This window comes from Haliotis rufescens, unplaced genomic scaffold, assembly GCF_023055435.1.
Source record: "Haliotis rufescens isolate VD_foot unplaced genomic scaffold, xgHalRufe1.0.p SCAF_4, whole genome shotgun sequence".
In the NCBI taxonomy this organism is placed as follows: Eukaryota; Metazoa; Mollusca; class Gastropoda; order Lepetellida; family Haliotidae; genus Haliotis; species Haliotis rufescens.
Genome location: NW_025964112.1, coordinates 30,626,540 through 30,648,515, shown reverse-complemented (window position 1 = coordinate 30,648,515; position 21,976 = coordinate 30,626,540). Strand labels below are relative to the sequence as shown.

The following is a 21,976-nucleotide window of genomic DNA, read 5'->3' as shown; positions in this document are numbered from 1 at the left end:
TTGATACACCTCTAAATTAGTGAATGTTGTTAAATACATCGCGGTGTGTAGTGAATATTGTTATATAAGCAATATTGACAAAGTAGTATGTAGTGAATGACTTTAATAGACGAAATGGTATGTTGTGAGTGAGTGAGTGAGTTGGGTTTAACGCCGCTTTTAACAGTATTCCAGTTATATCACGGCGTGTCAGCTTAATGTGGGAGGAAAGCCCGAAGTGATGCAGGTCTTAGACGTTTACCACTTTGGTGAAACCCACTAGCACGGGTATGGTGCTGACAAACCTAGAAACATAATCGGGGCGAACCGGGATTCGAACCCATAATCGTAGGTTTCTGGCGTGGCCAAGGGAGGCAAATCTGCACAGCGAATCGCGGCGCCTTACACGACTGGGCCACATGTGCCCCCCGGTTATTGTGAAGGTTGCTGTAGGCGAAATGGTATGTTGTGAAGGTTGTTGTAGGCGAAATGGTATGTTGTGAAGATTGCTGTAGACGAAATGGTATGTTATGAAGGTTGCTGTAGACGAAATGGTATGTTATGAAGGTTACTGTAGACGAAATGGTATGTTATGAAGATTGCTGTAGGCGAAATGGTATGTTATGAAGGTTGCTGTAGACGAAATGTTATCTTGTGAAGATTGCTGTAGACCAAATGGTATGTTATGAAGGTTGCTGTAGACGAAATGGTATGTTATGAAGGTTGCTGTAGACGAAATGGTATGTTGTTAAGATTGCTGTAGGCGAAAAGGTATGTTGTGAAGGTTGCTGTAGACGAAATGTTATCTTGTGAAGATTGCTGTAGGCGAAAAGGTATGTTGTGAAGGTTGCTGTAGACGAAATGTTATGTTATGAAGGTTGCTGTAGACGAAATGGTGTGTTATGAAGGTTGTTGTAGGCGAAATGGTATGTTGTGAAGGTTGTTATAGGCGAAAAGGAATGTTGTGAAGGTTGCTGTAGACGAAATGGTATGTTGTGAAGGTTGCTTAGACGAAAAAGTGTGTTATGAAGGTTGCTGTAGACGAAATGATATGTCATGAAGGTTGCTGTAGGCGAAATAGTATGTTGTGAAAGTTGCTCTAGACGAAATGGTATGTTATGAAGGTTGCTGTAGACCAAATGGTATGTTGTGAAGGTTGCTGTAGACGAAATGGTATGTTGTGAAGGTTCCTGTAGGCGAAATGGTATGTTATGAACGTTTCTGTAGACGAAATGGTATGTTATGAAGGTTGCTATAGAAGAAATGGTATGTTATGAAGGTTGCTGTAGACGGAATGGTATGTTGTGAAGGTTGCTGTAGACGAAATTGTATGTTGTGATGGTTCCTGTAGACGAAATGGTATGTTGTGAAGGTAGCTGTAGACGAAATGGTATGTTATGAAGGTTGCTGTAGACGAAATGGTATGTTATGAAGGCTGCTTAGACGAAATGGTATGTTATGAAGGTTGCTGTAGGCGAAATGGTATGTTGTGAAGGTTGTTGTAGGCGAAAAGGAATGTTGTGAAGATTGCTGTAGACGAAATGGTATGTTGTGAAGGTTGCTGTAGACGAAAATGAATGTTGTGAAGATTGCTGTAGACGAAATGGTATGTTGTGAAGGTTGCTGTAGACGAAATGGTATGTTGTTAAGATTGCTGTAGGCGAAAAGGTATGTTGTGAAGGTTGCTGTAGACGAAATGGTATGTTGTTAAGATTGCTGTAGGCGAAAAGGTATGTTGTGAAGGTTGCTACAGACGAAATGGTATGTTATGAAGGTTGCTGTAGACGAAATGGTATGTTGTTAAGATTGCTGTAGGCGAAAAGGTATGTTGTGAAGGTTCCTGTAGACGAAATGGTATGTTATGAAGGTTGCTGTAGACGAAAAGGTATGTTATGAAGGTTGCTGTAGGCGAAATGGTATGTTGTTAAGATTGCTGTAGGCGAAAAGGTATGTTGTGAAGGTTGCTGTAGACGAAATGGTATGTTATGAAGGTTGCTGTAGACGAAATGGTATGTTATGAAGGTTGATGTAGGCGAAATGGTTCGTGTGAAGGTTGTTGTAGGCGAAAAGGAATGTTGTGAAGATTGCTGTAGACGAAATGGTATGTTGTGAAGGTTGCTGTAGACGAAAATGAATGTTGTGAAGATTGCTGTAGACGAAATGGTATGTTGTGAAGGTTGCTGTAGCCAAAAGGAATGTTGTGAAGGTTGCTGTAGACGAAATGTTATGTTGTGAAGGTTGCTGTAGGCAAAAAGTAAAGTTGTGAAGGTTGCTGTAGACGAAATGGTATGTTGTGAATGTTGCTGTAGACGAAATGGTATGTTATGAAGGTTGCTGTAGACGAAATGATATGTTATGAACGTTGCTGTAGACGAAATGTTTTGTTGTGAAGGTTGCTGTAGACGAAATGGTATGTTGTGAAGGTTGCTGTAGGCGAAATGGTATGTTATGAAGGTTGCTATAGACGAAATGATATGTTATGAACGTTGCTGTAGACGAAATGTTTTGTTGTGAAGGTTGCTGTAGGCGAAATGGTATGTTGTGAAGGTTGCTGTAGACGAAATGGTATGTTATGAAGGTTGCTGTAGACCAAATGGTATGTTGTGATGGTTGCTGTAGACGAAATGGTATGTTATGAAGGTTGAAATAGACCAAAATGGTGAGTTGTGAAGGTTGCTGTAGACGAAATGGTATGTTATGAAGGATGCTATAGACGAAATGTTATGTTATGAAGGTTGCTGTAGACGAAATGTTATGTTGTGAAGGTTGCTGTAGGCGAAAGGAATTTTGTGAAGGTTGCTGTAGACGAAATAGTATGTTATGAAGGTTGCTTTAGACGAAATGGTGTGTTGTGAAAGTTGCTGTAGACGAAATGGTATGTTGTGAAGGTTGCTGTAGGCGAAAAGGAATGTTGTGAAGGTTGCTGTAGACGAAATGTTATCTTGTGAAGATTGCTGTAGGCGAAAAGGTATGTTGTGAAGGTTGCTATAGACGAAATGTTATGTTGTGAAGGTTGCTGTAGGCAAAAAGTAATGTTGTGAAGGTTGCTGTAGACGAAATGGTATGTTATGGAGATTGCTGTAGGCAAAAAGGAATGTTATGAAGTTTGCTGTAGACCAAATGGTATGTTGTGAAGGTTGCTGTAGACGAAATGGTATGTTATGAAGGTTGCTGTAGGCTAAAAGGTATGTTATGAAGGTTGCTGTAGACGAAATGGCATGTTGTGAAGGTTGTTGTAGACGAAACGATATGTACTGAATGGTGTTATAGATAAAGCAGTATTTAGTTATTTTTGTTTTAGTTGAAATTGTTTCAAATGAATGTTGTTTTAGACCAAAAATTTGTTGTGAATGTTGATATATATGAAATATTATGGAGTGAGTGTTGTTATGGACAAAATGCTATTGTCGCAGAGTGACTTAATAGCATTTTAATAGCACTCTGAACAACGCATTATATTTAACGAATTATAATTTCTGAACCACTTCCCTTTTTGTACAGTGTTGAGTACATAGCGTTAAGGAAATCTGGACTATTTAACCTGATGTAATCCATGCGTAACAGCGGTCAGTTGTACCATTGTCTAACACGGCATTTCACATTATGACATTTATAGCCTGAATACATATTCCCCTGGGCATAGTCTGTAATCACATCCACAAGTCCCATGTCCAGGGTGACGCCATTGTCTCTTCGTCTGTCCATTGCTGTCCAGTAGTGTATATATATGTTTACATCTTTACTGTTAGTAAGTCTGGTATTCCGACAGTATCTGTATGAACAGCCGCGTGTAGGATACTCCTGCTTGCTGGACGTGACTTGTAGTAGTTGAGTTTGAATCTCCGCTCCACATATTTCTATTAGTAGTTGTAGTTGTTTGTTTAATTGCCAACTAAAGAAGTTTGGACTCAACGTTTTCTTCGTCTTCAATCTGAGCTAATGTCCCCGTCAACATAACACTAGCATTGTTGTCACAGACGAAGTCGTATAAAGTGCGTGCTGATATAAACAAAATGATTATTGTTTAATTATTGAGTGTGATGTAGTGAATGTTGTAATAGAGGAAATGGTATGTAGTGAATATTCTATATGAAGTGTTATGTAGTGAATGATGTTACAGAAGATGAGGTATGTAGTAAATGTTGTTATAGACGAGGTGGTATGCTGTGAATGATTTTATAGAAGATGAGGTATGTAGTAAATGTTGTTATAGACGGGGTGGTATGTAGTGAATGATGTTATAGAAGATGAGGTATGTAGTAAATGTTGTTATAGACGAAGTGGTATGTAGTGAATGATGTTATAGAAGATGAGGTATGTAGTAAATTTTGTTATAGACGAAGTGGTATGTAGTGAATGGTGTTATAGAAGATGAGGAAGATGAGGTATGTAGTAACTGTTTTTGTAGACAAGGTGGTATGTAGTGAATGATGTTATAGAAGATGAGGTTTGTAGTAAATGTTGTTATAGACGAAGTGGTATGTAGTGAATGATTTTATAGACGAAGTGGTATGTAGTGAATGATGCTATAGAAGATGAGGTATGTAGTAAATTTTGTTATAGACGAAGTGGTATGTAGTGAATGATGTTATAGACGAAGTGGTATGTATGGAATGATGTTATAGAAGATGTGGTATGTAGTAAATTTTGTTATAGACGAAGTTGTATGTAGTGAATGATGTTATAGAAGATGAGGTATCTAGTAAAGGTTGTTATAGACGAGGTGGTATGTAGTGAATGATGTATTAGAAGATGAGGTGTGTAGTAAATGTTGTTATACACGATGTGGTATGTAGTGAATGGTGTTATAGACGAAGTGGTATGTAGTGAATGATGTTTTAGACAAAGTGGTATGTAGTGAATGATGCTATAGAAGATGAGGTATTAAGTAAATGTTGTTATAGGCGGGTGGTATGTAGTGAATGATGTTATAGACGATGAGGTATGTAGTGAATGATGTTATAGAAGATGAGGTATGTAGTAACTGTTTTTGTAGACAAGGTGGTATGTAGTGAATGATGTAATAGAAGATGAGGTTTGTAGTTAATGTTGTTATAGACGAAGTGGTATGTAGTGAATAATGTTATAGAAGATTACGTATCTAGTAAAGGTTCTTATAGAGGAGGTGGTATGTAGTGAATGATGTTATAGAAGATGAGGTATGTAGTAACTGTTTTTGTAGACAAGATGGTATGTAGTGAATGATGTTATAGAAGATGAGGTATGTAGTAAATATTGTTATAGACGGAATGGTATGTAGTGATTGATTTTATAGAAGATGAGGTATGTAGTAAATGTTGTTAAAGACGGGGTGGTATGTAGTGAATGATGTTTTAGACAAAGTGGTATGTAGTGAATGATGCTATAGAAGATGAGGTATGAAGTAAATGTTCTTATAGGCGGGTGGTATGCAGTGAATGATGTTATAGACGAGGTAGTATGTAGTAACTGTTTTTGTAGACAAGGTGGTATGTAGTGAATGATGTAATAGAAGATGAGGTGTGTAGTAAATGTTGTTATAGACGAAGTGGTATGTAGTGAATAATGTTATAGAAGATGAGGTATCTAGTAAAGGTTGTTATAGAGGAGGTGGTATGTAGTGAATGATGTTATAGAAGATGAGGTATGTAGTAACTGTTTTTGTAGACAAGATGGTATGTAGTGAATGATGTTATAGAAGATGAGGTTTGTAGTAAATGTTGCTATAGACGAAGTGGTATGTAGTGAATGATGTTATAGACGAGGTGGTATGTAGTGAATGATGTTATAGAAGATGAGGTATGTAGTAACTGTTTTTGTAGACAAGATGGTATGTAGTGAATGATGTGATAGAAGATGAGGTGTGTAGTAAATGTTGTTATAGACGAAGTGGTATGAAGTGAATAATGTTATAGAAGATTAGGTATCTAGTAAAGGTTGTTATAGAGGAGGTGGTATGTAGTGAATGATGTTATAGAAGATGAGGTATGTAGTAACTGTTTTTGTAGACAAGATGGTATGTAGTGAATGATGTTATAGAAGATGAGGTTTGTAGTAAATGTTGTTATAGACGAAGTGGTATGTAGTGAATGATGTTATAGACGAAGTGGTATGTAGTGAATGATGTTATAGACGAAGTGGTATGTAGTGTATGATGCTATAGAAGATGAGGTATGAAGTAAATGTTGTTATAGACGATTTGGTATGTTGTCAATGGTGTTATAGACGATGCAACATGTAGTAAATGTTGTTATAGACGGGGTGGTATGTAGTGAATGATGTTATAGAAAATGAGGTATGTAGTAAATTTTGTTATAGACGAAGTGGTATGTAGTGAATGATGTTATAGAAGATGAGGTATCTAGTAAAGGTTGTTATAGACGAGGTGGTGTGTAGTGAATGATGTTATAGAAGATGAGATTTGTAGTAAATGTTGTTATAGACGAAGTGGTATGTAGTAAATGTTGTTATAGACGGGGTGGTATGTAGTGAATGATGTTATAGAAAATGAGGTATGTAGTAAATTTTGTTATAGTCGAAGTGGTATGTAGTGAATGATGTTATAGAAGATGAGGTATCTAGTAAAGGTTGTTATAGACGAGGTGGTGTGTAGTGAATGATGTTATAGAAGATGAGATTTGTAGTAAATGTTGTTATAGACGAAGTGGTATGTAGTGAATGATGTTATAGACAAAGTGGTATGTAGTGAATGATGCTATAGAAGATGAGGTATTAAGTAAATGTTGTTATAGGCGGGTTGTATGTAGTGAATGAAGTTATAGACGAGGTGGTATGTAGTGAATGATGTTATAGAAGATGAGGTATGTAGTAACTGTTTTTGTAGACAAGATGGTATGTAGTGAATGATGTAATAGAAGATGAGGTTTGTAGTAAATGTTGTTATAGACGAAGTGGTATGTAGTGAATTGTGTTATAGACGAAGTGGTATGTAGTGAATGATGTTATAGACAAAGTGGTATGTAGTGAATGATGCTATAGAAGATGAGGTATGTAGTAACTGTTTTTGTAGACAAGATGGTATGTAGTGAATGATGTAATAGAAGATGAGGTTTGTAGTAAATGTTGTTATAGACGAAGTGGTATGTAGTGAATTGTGTTATAGACGAAGTGGTATGTAGTGAATGATGTTATAGACAAAGTGGTATGTAGTGAATGATGCTATAGAAGATGAGGTATGAAGAAAATGTTGTTATAGGCGGGTGGTATGTAGTGAATGATGTTATGGAAGATGAGGTATGTAGTAAATTTTTTTATAGACGAAATGGTATATAGTGAATGATGTTATAGAAGATAAGGTATGTAGTAAATGTTGTTATAGACGAGGTGGTTTGAAGTGAATGATGTTATAGAAGATAAGGTATGTAGTAAATGTTGTTATAGACGAAGTGGTATGTAGTGAATGATGTTATGGAAGATGAGGTATCTAGTAAAGGTTGTTATATACGAGGTGGTATGAAGTGAATGATGTTATAGAAGATGAGGTATGTAGTAACTGTTTTTGTAGAGACAAGGTGGTATGTAGTGAATGATGTTATAGAAGATGAGGTTTGTAGTAAATGTTGTCATAGACGAAGTGGTATGTACTGAATGATGTTATAGACGAAGTGGTATGTTGTCAATGGTGTTATAGAAGAAGAGTTATGTAGTCAATGTTGTTGTAGACAAGGTGGTATGTAGTGAATGCTTTTTTATGGATGAAGTGACATGTAGTGAATGTTGTTTTTGTATAGCTGAAGTGGTAGAAGTGAGTGTTGTTATGGACGAAATGATATGTAATGAATGTTGTTATAGACAAGAAGTAACGTGTGTAGTGTAGGTGTCTTCTTTCATTGCCTGTTATCAATACAACTTCAATATTCACTGATTATGGGCGAGAAACGTATCCTTCCAGTGTAATGTACTTGCCTATAATATGGTTAATGACGGACATATGCTAAGTTACAAACATCTATATTCTATTCCATACGTTTATAACATTAATATTATAATACAACAAAAACACATTTTGTTCTTCAAATGTTACGAACATGGTTGATGGTTGAGCTATTATAAATAATTATTCAAGTTTGCACGCTTGCATATTGTTGATTAATAAATCATTCGAACAGACTTCTACGCCAATCAATCAATTTAATAAATCACAAACACAACGCGAAATGATCGAGTTCATTATATACTCTCCTATGAGATGGCGGTCGGGCATCGTAGGGGTACTGTGCCAACATGTTTACATTGCATGTCCTTGATCAGAGCAAGTATGTTGGGTGGGCACTCTGGACAGATCTGATGAATGTGCGTGGCCGTCTTCCATGTTCTGGACTCCATATTGTTGTGATGGCGCCATACTCCAAGTCGAAAACCATGAGTCCTGAACCATTAGTGGAAAGGCTGCAGCACACCGGCATCATGCGTCCTAACCGATTTGACCCGTACTAGTGGAAGAGCTGCAGCACACCGGCATCATGCGTCCTAACCGATTGGACCCGTACTATTGGAAGAGCTGCAGCACACCGGCATCATGCGTCCTAATAGATTGGACCCGTACTAGTGGAAGAGCTGCAGCACACCGGCATCATGCGTCCTAACTGATTGGACCCGTGCTAGTGGAAGAGCTGCAGCACACCGGACTCATGCGTCCTAACTGATTGAACCCGTGCTAGTGGAAGAGCTGCAGCACACCGGACTCATGCGTCCTAACTGATTGAACCCGTGCTAGTGGAAGAGCTGCAGCACACCGGACTCATGCGTCCTTACGAATTGAACAAGTTCAAGTGGAAGAGCTGCAGCACGCCGGACTCATGCGTCCTAACCAATTGGACCCGTACTATTGGAAAAGCTGCAGCACCCGGCTCATACGTCCTAATAGATTGGACCCGTACTATTGGAAAAGCTGCAGCACCCGGACTCATGCGTCCTAATAGATTGGACCCGTGCTAGTGGAAGAGTTGCAGCACGCCGGACTAATGGGTCCTAACCGATTCGACCCGTACTATTGGAAGAGCTGCAGCACACCGGACTCATGCGTCCTAACTGATTGAACCCGTGCTAGTGGAAGAGCTGCAGCACACCGGACTCATGCGTCCTAACCGATTGAACTAGTTCAAATGGAAGAGCTGCAGCACACCGGACTCATGCGTCCTAACCGATTGAACCAGTTCCAGTGGAAGAGCTGCAGCACACCGGACTCATGCGTCCTAACCGATTGAACCCGTACTATTGGAAGAGCTGCAGCACACCGGACTCATGCGTCCTAACCGATTGGACCCGTACTAGTAGAAGAGCTGCATCACGCCGGACTCATGGGTCCTAACCGATTGGACCTGTACTATTGGAAGAGTTGCAGCACACCGGACTCATGCGTCCTAACCGATTGAACCCGTACTATTGGAAGAGCTGCAGCACACCGGACTCATGCGTCCTAACCGATTGGACCCGTACTAGTAGAAGGGCTGCATCACGCCGGACTCATGGGTCCTAACCGATTGGACCTGTACTATTGGAAGAGTTGCAGCACACCGGACTCATGCGTCCTAACCGATTCGACCCGTGCTAGTGGAAGAGCTGCAGCACACCGGACTCATGCGTCCTAACCGATTGAACCCGTACTATTGGAAGAGCTGCAGCACACCGGACTCATGCGTCCTAACCGATTGGACCCGTACTAGTAGAAGGGCTGCATCACGCCGGACTCATGGGTCCTAACCGATTGGACCTGTACTATTGGAAGAGTTGCAGCACACCGGACTCATGCGTCCTAACCGATTCGACCCGTGCTAGTGGAAGAGCTGCAGCACACCGGACTCATGCGTCCTAACCGATTCGACCCGTGCTAGTGGAAGAGCTGCAGCACACCGGACTCATTCGTCCTAACCGATTGAACCAGTTCCAGTGGAAGAGCTGCAGCACACCGGACTCATGCGCCCTAACCGATTGGACCAGTTCCAGTGGAAGAGCTGCAGCACACCGGTCTCATGCGTCCTAACCGATTGGACCCGTACTATTGGAAAAGCTGCAGCACGCCGGACTCATGCGTCCTAACCAATTGGACCCGTGCTAGTGGAAGAGCTGCAGCACACCGGACTCATGCGTCCCAACCGATTGAACCAGTTCTAGTGGAAGAGCTGCAGCATACCGGACTCATGGGTCCTAACCGATTGAACCAGTTCTAGTGGAAGAGCTGCAGCACACCGGACTCATGCGTCCCAACCGATTGAACCAGTTCCAGTGGAAGAGCTGCAAATATGGAATATCTCGGCAACGGCATTGTGGAGGACCTCAAGACGTAAGGTGAGGTCAGTCATTACCATTACAACTTCCTTCAAATTCTGAAACCGACGCACATCGTTGGTTGTTTGCTGACAATTAGAAATCAAACAGAACACCAAATACATTGATAAAACACAACTGCTCCAAGCCTGGTGGGCATGAGTAATCTCCAATCTGCGTACACGCAGCCCAACTGCTGAAGACATTGAAGCCTGTCGGCAGTGGAAAAACAAGATATATTACTGTAGACGTCGATACGTACATATGAACTCACCGTAGACGCCGTTACAAACATGGAAATGTCAATATATACACCGTTACATACATGGGAATGTTAGCACAGTCGCTGATATATGCATGAGATGTTACAACAGACCGTTACACACAGGAAAATGCTACCGTAGACGACAGTACATACAATGAATACTATTTTTCGACGCCGGTAACCGTTGTGAAGTTGACAAAAGTCACTGTAGAACATTTCGTTGAAGGTGCTCTACATTAAATCAATTATTTTTTTACATTTATTCAGTACATCATTTTTCAAAAGTATCACTACATGTTGCAGGGAACCGTGACTTTTGGAGCTGATGATCTTTTATAAATATTTATGCTTTGGTTTGAAACATCCCTTCTGTTTGTTAATGGAGAACACATCAATATCATTTATCAAACAGTGTATCAATAGCAGTTGGTACAGTTCATTGTCAATTATTTTCTCCTTGCAAAACCCATAATGCTTACAAGGCATTGATAGATTTTGTTGTTTGGATGAACCATTTACCTGCAATGAAACGTTTCAAATTACATCTGTTAATTAGCACACTTATTTAAAAAGAATGTTATAAAAACAATGTTTTCAATTAATTTATAATCAGGTTTGACATGGGTTTCAATACTGAAATCAATCAATAACAGTATGCAGGAACTGCCGATCTACAGTCCAGCATAACCCAGATCTAATTTTCACAGTCTCAATCACACTGACATAGGGCTGTACATTTCAACGCTGCACACCCCTTCTTGCAGCCACAACCTGCTAGCCTCAGATACTAATGTCCATAACGACCTCCAGTTTTTGGCCTGTTCTATTTAAGCCAAGTTACCAGGAGATAGCATCTTAGGAGCTGGAATTAGCAATTGTCCCCAGCAATATCTGCCTTGGTACACAGTCCTCCTCATGCAGCCGTGGGTGGAATTGCAGTGATCTGTCGTCTCTTCCGTGTGAACAAACTGTTCTTGTCGACTTTGTTAATATAAAGATATGAAACTTTTATGGATAAAAACATTTTCTATTCTTTTTAACGACATATCATCGCAACATCTTACAAATACTGAAGAAATTGTTACCAATAAACAGTTTCATGTCTTCACGTCTGAATGTTCTTCCAACTTCTAAATATCTATCAATAACTTTGTCACTATTGTCTTTACTGCTGGTTCTGGTCATAGAAAAGGTATCGTGTCGCGTTCTTGAGTGGCCACTCACTCTTTAGGGTATGAATGTATGGATACTGAACAACAAAAGTTCCCGTGACATTGGATAAGATTTAATGCAAAGTTTGCAACAGATAAAATACTGGTTAAATTTGCCATGAACATGACAAAATGTCAATTTACAAATCAATAGCGTGTGTTTCCACCTCTGGTTGCGATGCAAGCAACACATCTTCGTCTCATGGAATGGACCAGGCGTCGCACAAAGTCCTGTGGGATATCTGTCCATATCTGCTTGATCATGTTTCGAAGTTCCTGGAGTGTCTGTTGAACCCGTGGTTGACGTCGAAGGCGCCGATCCATCTCATCCCACGTGTGCTCGATTGGCGAGCCGGCCAGGGGATGACATTCACGTTGTTTTGTTGAAGAGAATCCTGAACAAGTCGAGCAATATGAGGCCGGGCGTTGTCATGTTGAAAGGTAATGCCTGGGCCATGACGACGCAACAACTGTAGAACAACAGGGCCGATAATCTCGTCGCAGTAGCGCTGTCCTTTGAGATTACCCTCTCCCACTATCAAACGGGTCCTCTGTCTTGCTGTAATCCCACCCCATACCATAACGCTGCCGCCCCCGAACCGATCTTCTTCCATGACACAATGATTGACGTAACGTTCACCTCGACGTCGGTGCACTCGAATCCGCCCCTCGCTGCTGTGGCTGAGGTGAAAACGAGACTTGTCAGTAAATAGAACTTGTCCCCACTGCATGGCCGTCCAGCGTAGACGCTGTCTGCACCACTGTAGACGTGCTTGACGGTGGTTTCCTGTCAAAATGGGACGTCTGGCGGGTCTTCTGGCGACAATCCCTGCACATCTGAGGCGACGACGTACGGTTTGTGAAGATATTCGTCGAAGGCCAGGGATGCTTCTTGCAGTCACTATTGCTGGCTGGAATCGATTTCGTAGGTGTGTTGTTCGAATCCAGTTGTCTTGTTGATTATTGGTTACGCGTGGCCTGCCACTCCGAGGATGGTCTCTGACAGCATTCGCCTGTTGCCAGCGTTGCCATAAACACCAAATGGAGTTTCTGTGGACTTTAAATTGTCTTGCAACATCACGTTGACTCGATCCTGCTTCAAGCATCCCAATGGCTCGCAGACGCTCATTTTCGGACAGGCGTGGCATTTCGTAATGTTGAATAATTTCGTAATTTTGTTGTTTTTCTGAGTGGTCGTTGTCAGCACGATGCTAAACAATGCATATGGAATCCCGTTAACGCACATGTTTTTATACTCATTCTTTGGTAGTGACATGCATGGGGCTTGCATAAAAGTCAACTTTTGCATGGAATGCATACTTTTCTGCAGCATTTGCGTTTTTGTGACTTGATTCCATACATATTCTACAATATTGAAAACCAAACTTTACTTGTTTGAAAAATACACTAAAATATTGGTGTCACAGGAACTTTTGTTGTTGAGTATATAACCTGAGGGACAGAGGATACGAACGTTGCAGTGACTTCATTACATGCCTTCCTTGTGTCACAAGCTGTCTTCTTAACAATGGTCTCAAATATTGATTCTGTATCACAGCCGATATAAGCATGAAATATGCTAAATGCCTTGGACTTGTGTACTACAGGTATGTACTGGAAATGCCTGCCGATTCTTCATGCTAACCACCACTCTGTGATGTCTAGCCGGGACACTGTATATATGGACAACAACAACAGCTGTGTCAAAAGTATGGAGGCTTATTTTCCTGAAACCTTGCTTCACTACATATGATGTGTTTCTGTTACCACGTTTGCAATGTGTTTTGCAAGGCATGTAAACAGTTCAGTTTTGTTTTCAAAACCTGAGAAATTGGTTCCACTTCCGAGGCAGAGCCTGTGTCTACTCTGCTCCCGATACCATTTCCACGCCTACTTCTTGTACAGGAATTAAGGCTATCACTGTGGTACTCGTCCTATATGATGTCTATTCGATTGGCTTTCAGTAGATTACTTGCAATGTATGGTAAAAAGACATTGATTGCATAATCATCAACTGTCTTGATCGCAACATGTTTTTGCGTCTATTGATGATGATGGCATCAACTTTAGGGGTATGTGTTTCTGCACAGCTGGCAAGACAATGGTTGTAAATTTAGACTTGTTCACAATCTCATTAAAATCAGATTTTATTTCTCGATACCGCTAAACAAAGATCTGAGAACATCCCATTACGGGTCACGTCAGAACGACCTTTCGCGAATTTTGACCGACCAATGAAATGACTGACAAGAAATTGACATTAGCCAATCAGAAGGCAGCTTTCTCGAGCTTTACGACACTAGTTTCAAACTGGCGACTACCCTACGAAACATATTTTGACGTATTCTCGATTAAAAAAAAAAAAAACTGATAAGAAGAACATTCTGGAATGGCTTATAGATGGCCTAGATTGTATGGATATAATCATAAAACCCGTAACTGTCGTTCGGAATACCCCGTGTTAAATATTTCGTGGTTGCATGATTAGAAAACACATTCCGACTGTCACTTTCATGATCTGGTAAGCGACGCTCTGATTGGTTGGATGATAGGTCGTTCTGACGTGACCCTTAATAGGAAGTCCTCAGATCTTTGTTTAGCGATAGCGAGAACTAAGATCTGGTTTAAATGAGATTGGACTTGTTCGCAAATTGTAATTTGACATGTTAAAAAACTAGTCCAAAGTGCCATCTGATGTTTGAAGGCAATGTACAATCTGGAAAACAGTTTAAAGTCACTTTTCAAAGAAAGAAGACACGTATTGATATATATATATATATATTGATATCCAAATCAAGCTCATAAAGGGGGAACCCGACACACAGCGTGTCCTTAGAGAAAAACGTGCCATGGATTCCATGAAAACTGAAATTGAACTTTTACTACTGCGTGCGGTAGAAATATCTAACAAGCGATTAAAAACAAGAAATGGCATACAATATATGCCTCAAACGTCAACTCAAAAGAAGAAAATCCCTTCATAAAAAATCTAAGAACTGAGGGGAAATCCTCTGCTGATGTGGCAAAAATAAAACCACCCCAATCACATTCTGTGAAACTGACTCGCAGAGGTCCTCCAACACAGAACGGCACATTCAGAGGAAGCACAACTTCCCGGGGACGGAGACCCACCCGAACAATCAACATCACTCAAGGCAGATCTTCAAACCAAAGGAGACAGCAAGGCCAAGTTCGCCCAAGAAGTCCAAACCGAAATCGTCGGGGCCAAGGACAAGCCGTGATAACAGGCGAGGACATTTCCAAACTCAAGGACGTGGTCGAGATCGAAATGAAGATGGATATCCATGCTTAAATAAAAAGGACTATAATTATTTTTTTGTGACAGCGAGGATCCCCCAGGGAGGGGAAACTCAACAATTGAACCTAAAGTGATCAACTTATCTTGTGTAGATCTGACAGAGGAGGAAATTTCTATATTACTTAAAGGTATGAAGTTCACCCCTTCTCCATTAAAACAGGATTTACATGAACTAGAAACAGATATGTCTGATTTTTGTAGAAAATTGAGATTACTAAATCATTTTGATATTGATGCCAATAACGAAGATAATTCATTAGTTAGAAACAAAAGCACCTTCACTCCAAAACCTGGTAGTAACAAAGTGTTGGACAATGTTATTAAAGGACTCAAAGATTTACCCTTTACTGTAAACCCTCAAAGAGGTAAATCAAACATATAAAAAAATGAACGAGCAGCTCTAAACAGATTATCAAAAAACGAGTCAATTGTTATTAAAGAAGCTGATAAGGGAGGCGCTTTAATAATTATGGACAGTAATTATTACAAAGAACTCTCATTGGATATGTTAAAAGATGAATCTTGTTACAGAAAACTTTCAGACATTTCGGAAAAATCTGTATTACTTAATCTTAAAAGATTAGTATATTCACATTCTCGATGCCTTACTAAAAACGAAGAGGATTATTTAATTAATTTTGAATCGAAAGAAAGTAATTTTTATGGCCTCCCTTAAGTTCATAAGAGCACACAGATCCAAGAAAAATGTCGAACTTTGAATTCTGCTTATGTCAAAATAGCCCCCGTAAATGATTTAAAATTACGGCCAATAACTGCGGGACCCAAATGTTCCACACACAGAATCAGTGACCTTATGGATAAAGTGTTAAAACCAATCACTAAACATGTCAAGAGCTACATAAAAGATACCACTGATTTTCTGAACCAACTTCCCGCCTCAGTCGAAAATGATACAAAGTTGGTCAGTTTTGATGTAGTTAGTTTATATTCAAACATTCCCCATGATCTCGGCATAGAAGCTATTGAATACTGGATAAATAAACACCGTTCGGAAATCCGAGAAGACATTACCTCCGAATTCATTATCGATAGTATTAAATTTATTCTAAATAATAATACTCTTAATTTTGATGGTTCTCATTACAAACAAATTAAAGCCACAGCAATGGGGACAAAAATGGCCCCTGCTTATGCAACCCTTGTACTTGGTTAGTTGGAGGAAAAACTGTACTCAAAAATTGAAGAAAGATTCGGCATTGAATTTGGACAGGGATTTCAAGATAAATGGAAAAGATTTATGATTGATTTGTTCTGTGGAATCGGAATGAAAACGATCTACAGTGTTTGATAGATATTTTACAGACACTCCATCCAAGTTTAATCTTTACTTTAGAGTTGACCGATAACAATCTATCGTTTCTATATGTAATGGTTACAATTTCAAACAATAACATTGAAACATATGTATATTACAAACCAACCGATTCCAAACAATACCTCAGTTACAATTCCTGTCACCCCGTCACACTAAAAACAGTGTTCCTTACTCATTAGCACGTAGAATCTGCGCGATAGTATCTAATTCAGATCGTGCACAATATAGACTCGATGATCTGAGGGAGTCACTATTAGAAAGAAACTATCCTAGAAAAATAGTGGAAGACGCAATAAACAAGGCTAAATCACAAAACCGTTGTGATCTTTTAAAACCTAAAGATAAACCTAACGAGAGTGTTCTCCCTTTTGTTACAAGCTTTAATCCCCAAAACCCGGAAATATTTGGGAGTGTTCGGGAAACACTGTATCCCTTAAATAAGTCTTAAGAACTAAAACAAAAAATATCTCAAAATAAACTTATTAAAAGTAAAAGACAGAGCCAAAATCTGAACCAGATTCTTACTGGGGCTTCTTTCTCAAATGGAAAACAAGAATGTAAAACAGTACAAAAGTGAAACAGACCAAATTGTGGTACTTGCCCTCATGTTTTACAATGTTGTTTTTTTACATTCAAAGACGGAAAAACTTTCTATGTCCGTGAAAATATGAATTGTGCTTCAAAAAACTTGATTTATGTCATACAATGTGATGGATGCAAGGCCGAATACATTGGACAGACAGGGGACACCCTAAGAGCGAGAGTGAGGGTCCATCGACAACAAATAAGGGACCCCTCTTGCCGGTGTATCCCACTCAGTCAACACATTCATCAGTGTGCCGGGAATAAAACACCAAATTTTGTGATATTCCCCTTTTACAAATGTGACAATGATGCACTGAGAAAGATAAAATAAAGCTATTTTATTAATACTTTCAAACCAAAATTAAATGGCCTGAAATAATTGAATTAGTTTATACAATTACAATGTATTGTACATTTTACTGCCACTACAATACTTATTTCTGTATGTGTCGTACGCCTGCCCTAACGTCTTACGCCTGTCTTATTGTGACGTCACAAAGTTAGATTGTTCTATGTTAGAGTGCACTGTGACGTCAAAACAGCGTAACGGTATAACTGTACTTTTGAAAATCACATGCGTGAAACCGGTTAATTAAATTATACAGCTCATCTTTGGACTTTTGTATTTTATCTATCTATCTATCTATCTATCTATCTATCTATCTATCTATCTATCTATCTATCTATCTATATATATATATATTGAGACAAATCAAGAGAATCTTTAACTGTAAAGGACAGAAAGATTGGGAAATGGCTGCAAAAGCCGACGGAAATAGAACATGAAGTGGTTCCATCTCTGAACCATCAATGTTGCAAGTTTCATGATTCTATGACACAAGTCACAATTTCAGTTATGTTTCACAGATCTACTGCCCACATATATATTTGGGGCGCACTTGTTAGCGTTCGGGGAGCATAACGGATAGGTCAATGTTTGGCGTGCATACAATATATTTGAAGGACTCACTAGGAAGAGCAGTACACGGTATCGAGATAATGAAAAAGTCCTATACTTGATACCGTTTGACCGCCAAAATAGTGGGAAAAAACTTCACAGGGAACTGTCGGCAAACTGGATTAACAACCTAATTTCCAGTTCATATCCTGTTGAATAATCTAGGGACAATCTACGCATCTTATTTTTGACACTGTAACGGAGAAAATGTATGTTTCAAAACATGAAAACGTCGATCTATGTTGCACCCACCCAAAATATCACCTGAACTACTAAGCCGTTACTACAAACAACTTAAACGATATTTGTGAGATATACTGCGAGCCTCAACATATGTGTGTATTATGCATACAGAGAACCTTCAACGTGATGGTGGTCCGTCTTGATGGCCCCGCTCAGCCATGGTTCAAACGACTGGATTAACGTCATCCTTAATATATCTGTATGTGTCCATTCTAGAATTTACTTTCTTTCTCATGGACAGGATTGATAGATACGTTTTAATGGCGCCTTTACGACGGCTGACATTCCCGAGAATCGAGAAATGACTTTCAAGATACTAGCATTTTACAAAGCCAGTCAGCTATGACCTTATTGAAATTATTGTGGGTCATAAAATTGACAAAGCGACAAAGATTGACGTCGTATAAAACAAAGTGGGAGCTGGCTAGCCCTTTCATGTAGTTCGTGTGTGAGCTTGTTTTCTATCAACTCACTTACCCCCGTGGACACCGAAATCTACATTAAAACGCCCCATAGTCACATACTTTCAAACGACTTTATAGCTAACCCTTTTTGGAAAACTTCATATTGAATCTGTCCTGCTAGGTGATGCATACATAAAATTCCTCTATTGACTGTATTGTGTGATTTCAGGTTGCATTCTCTTTTAGTCTTGAAATTCCGCTTTTACCTCAGTGGCATTTTGATTATCATTATCACTATTATTAATGTTGTTGTCATCAGCATTTTTTAACATATATAATCATATTTGTATTGTTTAACGAAATGACACATACTTGATAAGATTACATGTATTGAAAGTCTGCACATGAAACACGCCAGACTAACTGTAAAAAGATATTAATTTATAATTATTAAAGATGATGTGTTTGTCCGTGTCATTAGTTTTAAGAAATGATATGTGTAAAGAGTACTCCCAAATTTAGCGGTTCGTCAAGCAAGATTAACTACGCTCTTGGAAAATCGTTACCTGTTTACATGTATTGGTATTATATTATACTTACTGTTTCAGATACGAGGGAAGCTGCATTTGTCTACGCAATTACCGCTGCCGGCGTGGTGTTTGCCGTGACGGAGGCATGCAGCACTGGGCGCTTACTCCAGTGTACCTGTGATAACAACATACGGGATGTTGCTACTGATGGCGAGTGGGAATGGGGCGGATGTGGAGACAATGTGGAGTTCGGTTACCAGAAGTCAAGAGAATTCATGGATGCTAGACGTCGCAAGAAGCGACGGGGTGACGTCACAACGCTGATACAACTGCATAATAACGAAGCTGGAAGACAGGTATACAAACAATTTATATTTTTAACTAGACGAGGTAGGATAACGGCCCTTTTTGCGCTCTGGAAATGTGTAATTATAGTTTGAAACTCACCATGGTTGAAAACTAGTCGTTTTGTCTTACTCTTGCACGTTTTCTACTTCTGGCATGTTCAAGTACACAAGAGTGGTGAAAATATTCGAGAAAATCTAACCACGAGAAAGGCCGTCGCTCAAAATTACTATTTCACCATATGTTTGATATGTCTACTTCATAACCTCTAAAGTCGGCTTTTTCGATTTATTTTAGCATAACCTATATATTATTCTTAGGCCAATACTAGCATGTGTTAAGAGGAACAAGGCCTTGTTCTCAATCATACGTCTGTTAACTTTCATAACAATTTCTAAAAGATTTGCTAATTTCTTTAATTGTTTAGGTCCCGTGAGCCAAAATTGGCCGTATGATATCTTGTCACTTAGTTGGGTATTTTTGTCTCTTAATATGAAACATCCATAACAACCTGGTCACAGCGATTGGTTATAGCGAGTGAGTGTATACTATCATCGTATCATACTATCTACATCTAGATCCTATCTTGGGTTTTTTCTAATTTTTCATAGTATAATAATTAAACATACAAGGAAGCATAGAATTCCTTTTACACAGCTTTACTTAAATTTGGTATCAAACAAGTCGTTAGGACACATTTGTTCAGGTCGTAAATACAGTGGCACATACTCATATTGGATTGATTAGTGAAATATGAAATGAAAGTGTAATGCGACCTGGCATGCGAGGTGCGCCATTCATCGACTGGCTGGAGTGACATTTGTGCTTTCGAAGTATTTGTTCCAAAAAACTCCGATATCTACGTCAGACACGTTGATTGTTTGCAAAAATCTTTAACGTAACCTTTGACGGGTTTTTTTTCAGGCCGTTACCCGCCATATGAGAAAGGAATGCAAATGTCATGGCTTGTCCGGTTCGTGCACGCTCAAAACATGCTGGCGAAAGATGCCTGTGTTCAAAACAGCCGGAGATGTTCTTAAAAAGAAATTCGATGGTGGAGCTAAGGTTATAATTACAAATGACGGTAAAGGACTAATACCCGAGGGGGACACAATAAAACCTCCAGCCAAAGACGACTTGGTCTATTCAGAAGAGTCGCCCAATTTTTGCAAAAGGAGCAAAAGATTGGGATCGTTAGGGACAAAGCATCGCGAATGTAACCCCGACTCCCAGGATGTAAGTGGATGTGACCTGTTGTGTTGTGGTCGCGGATATACCAAAACGGAAGTGACCGTAAAGAAGAACTGCAAATGTCAGTTTATTTGGTGTTGTGAGGTTGAGTGTGAAACATGTGTGTCGGTGGAGACGGTTCATCGCTGCTCCTGACACCCGCAGCACCAAACCGCAGGTAAACTCTGTGCTATGACCAGCAGTTGCGGCATTTGTAGAATATTGTCAAGTATCTACCACCAGTGCCTTTATAACAGTAGGACCAGCATGAAGCAGAGATGGACATGATACTGTGAGGACGGCACTGAGACACATGCCATATGTTGTCATGCCATGAAGACGTGCACTGTAGGCACCACTGACAACCCGTTCCTTCCACTGTGGACATGGGACGACAATAGTTACGATATTGTGTCTGCTGTAGTGTTGTACATAGGCTGCATCTTGTAAAACATGCTTTCATCAAGCTATATAGTACGTGACTGAGAGTCAAGTGGGAATAGTGCCATTGGGAAATGATATGTGGTTTGTTAAGATTTGCATCCAGTTTGCGCTTTGCTTTCTGCTAATCGTGATGTCAATACTACTGCGAGTTTTAATGGTTTTTTTGAGATTTGCGGTAAAGGGCTGTGAGTGTAGAAAATGTAGATGTGATATCTATAAGCATATCAGATACATGTAATTATATTTAATTGTAGAGTATAAAATTCATGGCATTTCTGCCTCATTTTATTTCCTTTTAGTAATTTCTCTTGTTTTAGTTCTTGCCAAGTGCAGTTCTGAGTCAACGTTGCTAATTTACGCTTTTGTCAATCCGTATTGTGATCTGGAGCTTTCAACAACGCCACTAATGTTGGTGTGTTCTAATGCTTTATTGTACATATTGATTTATTACATCGATGTTAAGCTGTTAATTGATGTTCTACAGGAATCTCATTGCACAATAAAATAAATCAAATGACACATGAAAGCCAATATTTGTTCCTTTTAATTGTAGGTTCCACTCACAACAAATAGTTTCCGTTTGATTCTCTTGTCTTTGAGATACACATGAAACAATCACCAGCATGCTATGGAAATAAAACCCCTCAGGTCAACACATGACGACATATCCGCCGAGACAATAGTTCAGTTGTGATTACCATGGCAAGTTTAAAGAAGCGCTTGAGGGTGTTTGTACTGCGTACCTGCTGTTTGCAAAGACATGCCACCCACCCAAAATACAATATGATTATTATCACAAACATTTTTTCTACATATCGTGGGCCCATAAAAATAAATGAAATATATGCAATGCTGAAATAT

At 39.5% G+C, this 21,976-nt stretch overlaps 1 protein-coding gene across 2 annotated transcripts in view; it reads left to right on the top strand.

The window, feature by feature from the left end:
- LOC124119862 (protein Wnt-6-like) overlaps nt 1–21,641 on the top strand; it is a 44,323-nt gene extending 22,682 nt beyond the window's left edge. For both annotated transcript variants that reach the window (XM_046482523.2, XM_046482524.2), the window contains exons 5-6: nt 19,175–19,452; nt 20,366–21,641. In XM_046482523.2, coding sequence (XP_046338479.1) covers nt 19,175–19,452; nt 20,366–20,827 — 740 coding nt within the window. In that variant the 3' untranslated portion in view covers nt 20,828–21,641. The remainder of the gene's footprint in view (nt 1–19,174; nt 19,453–20,365) is intronic.
- Nucleotides 21,642–21,976: the final 335 nt, after the last annotated feature.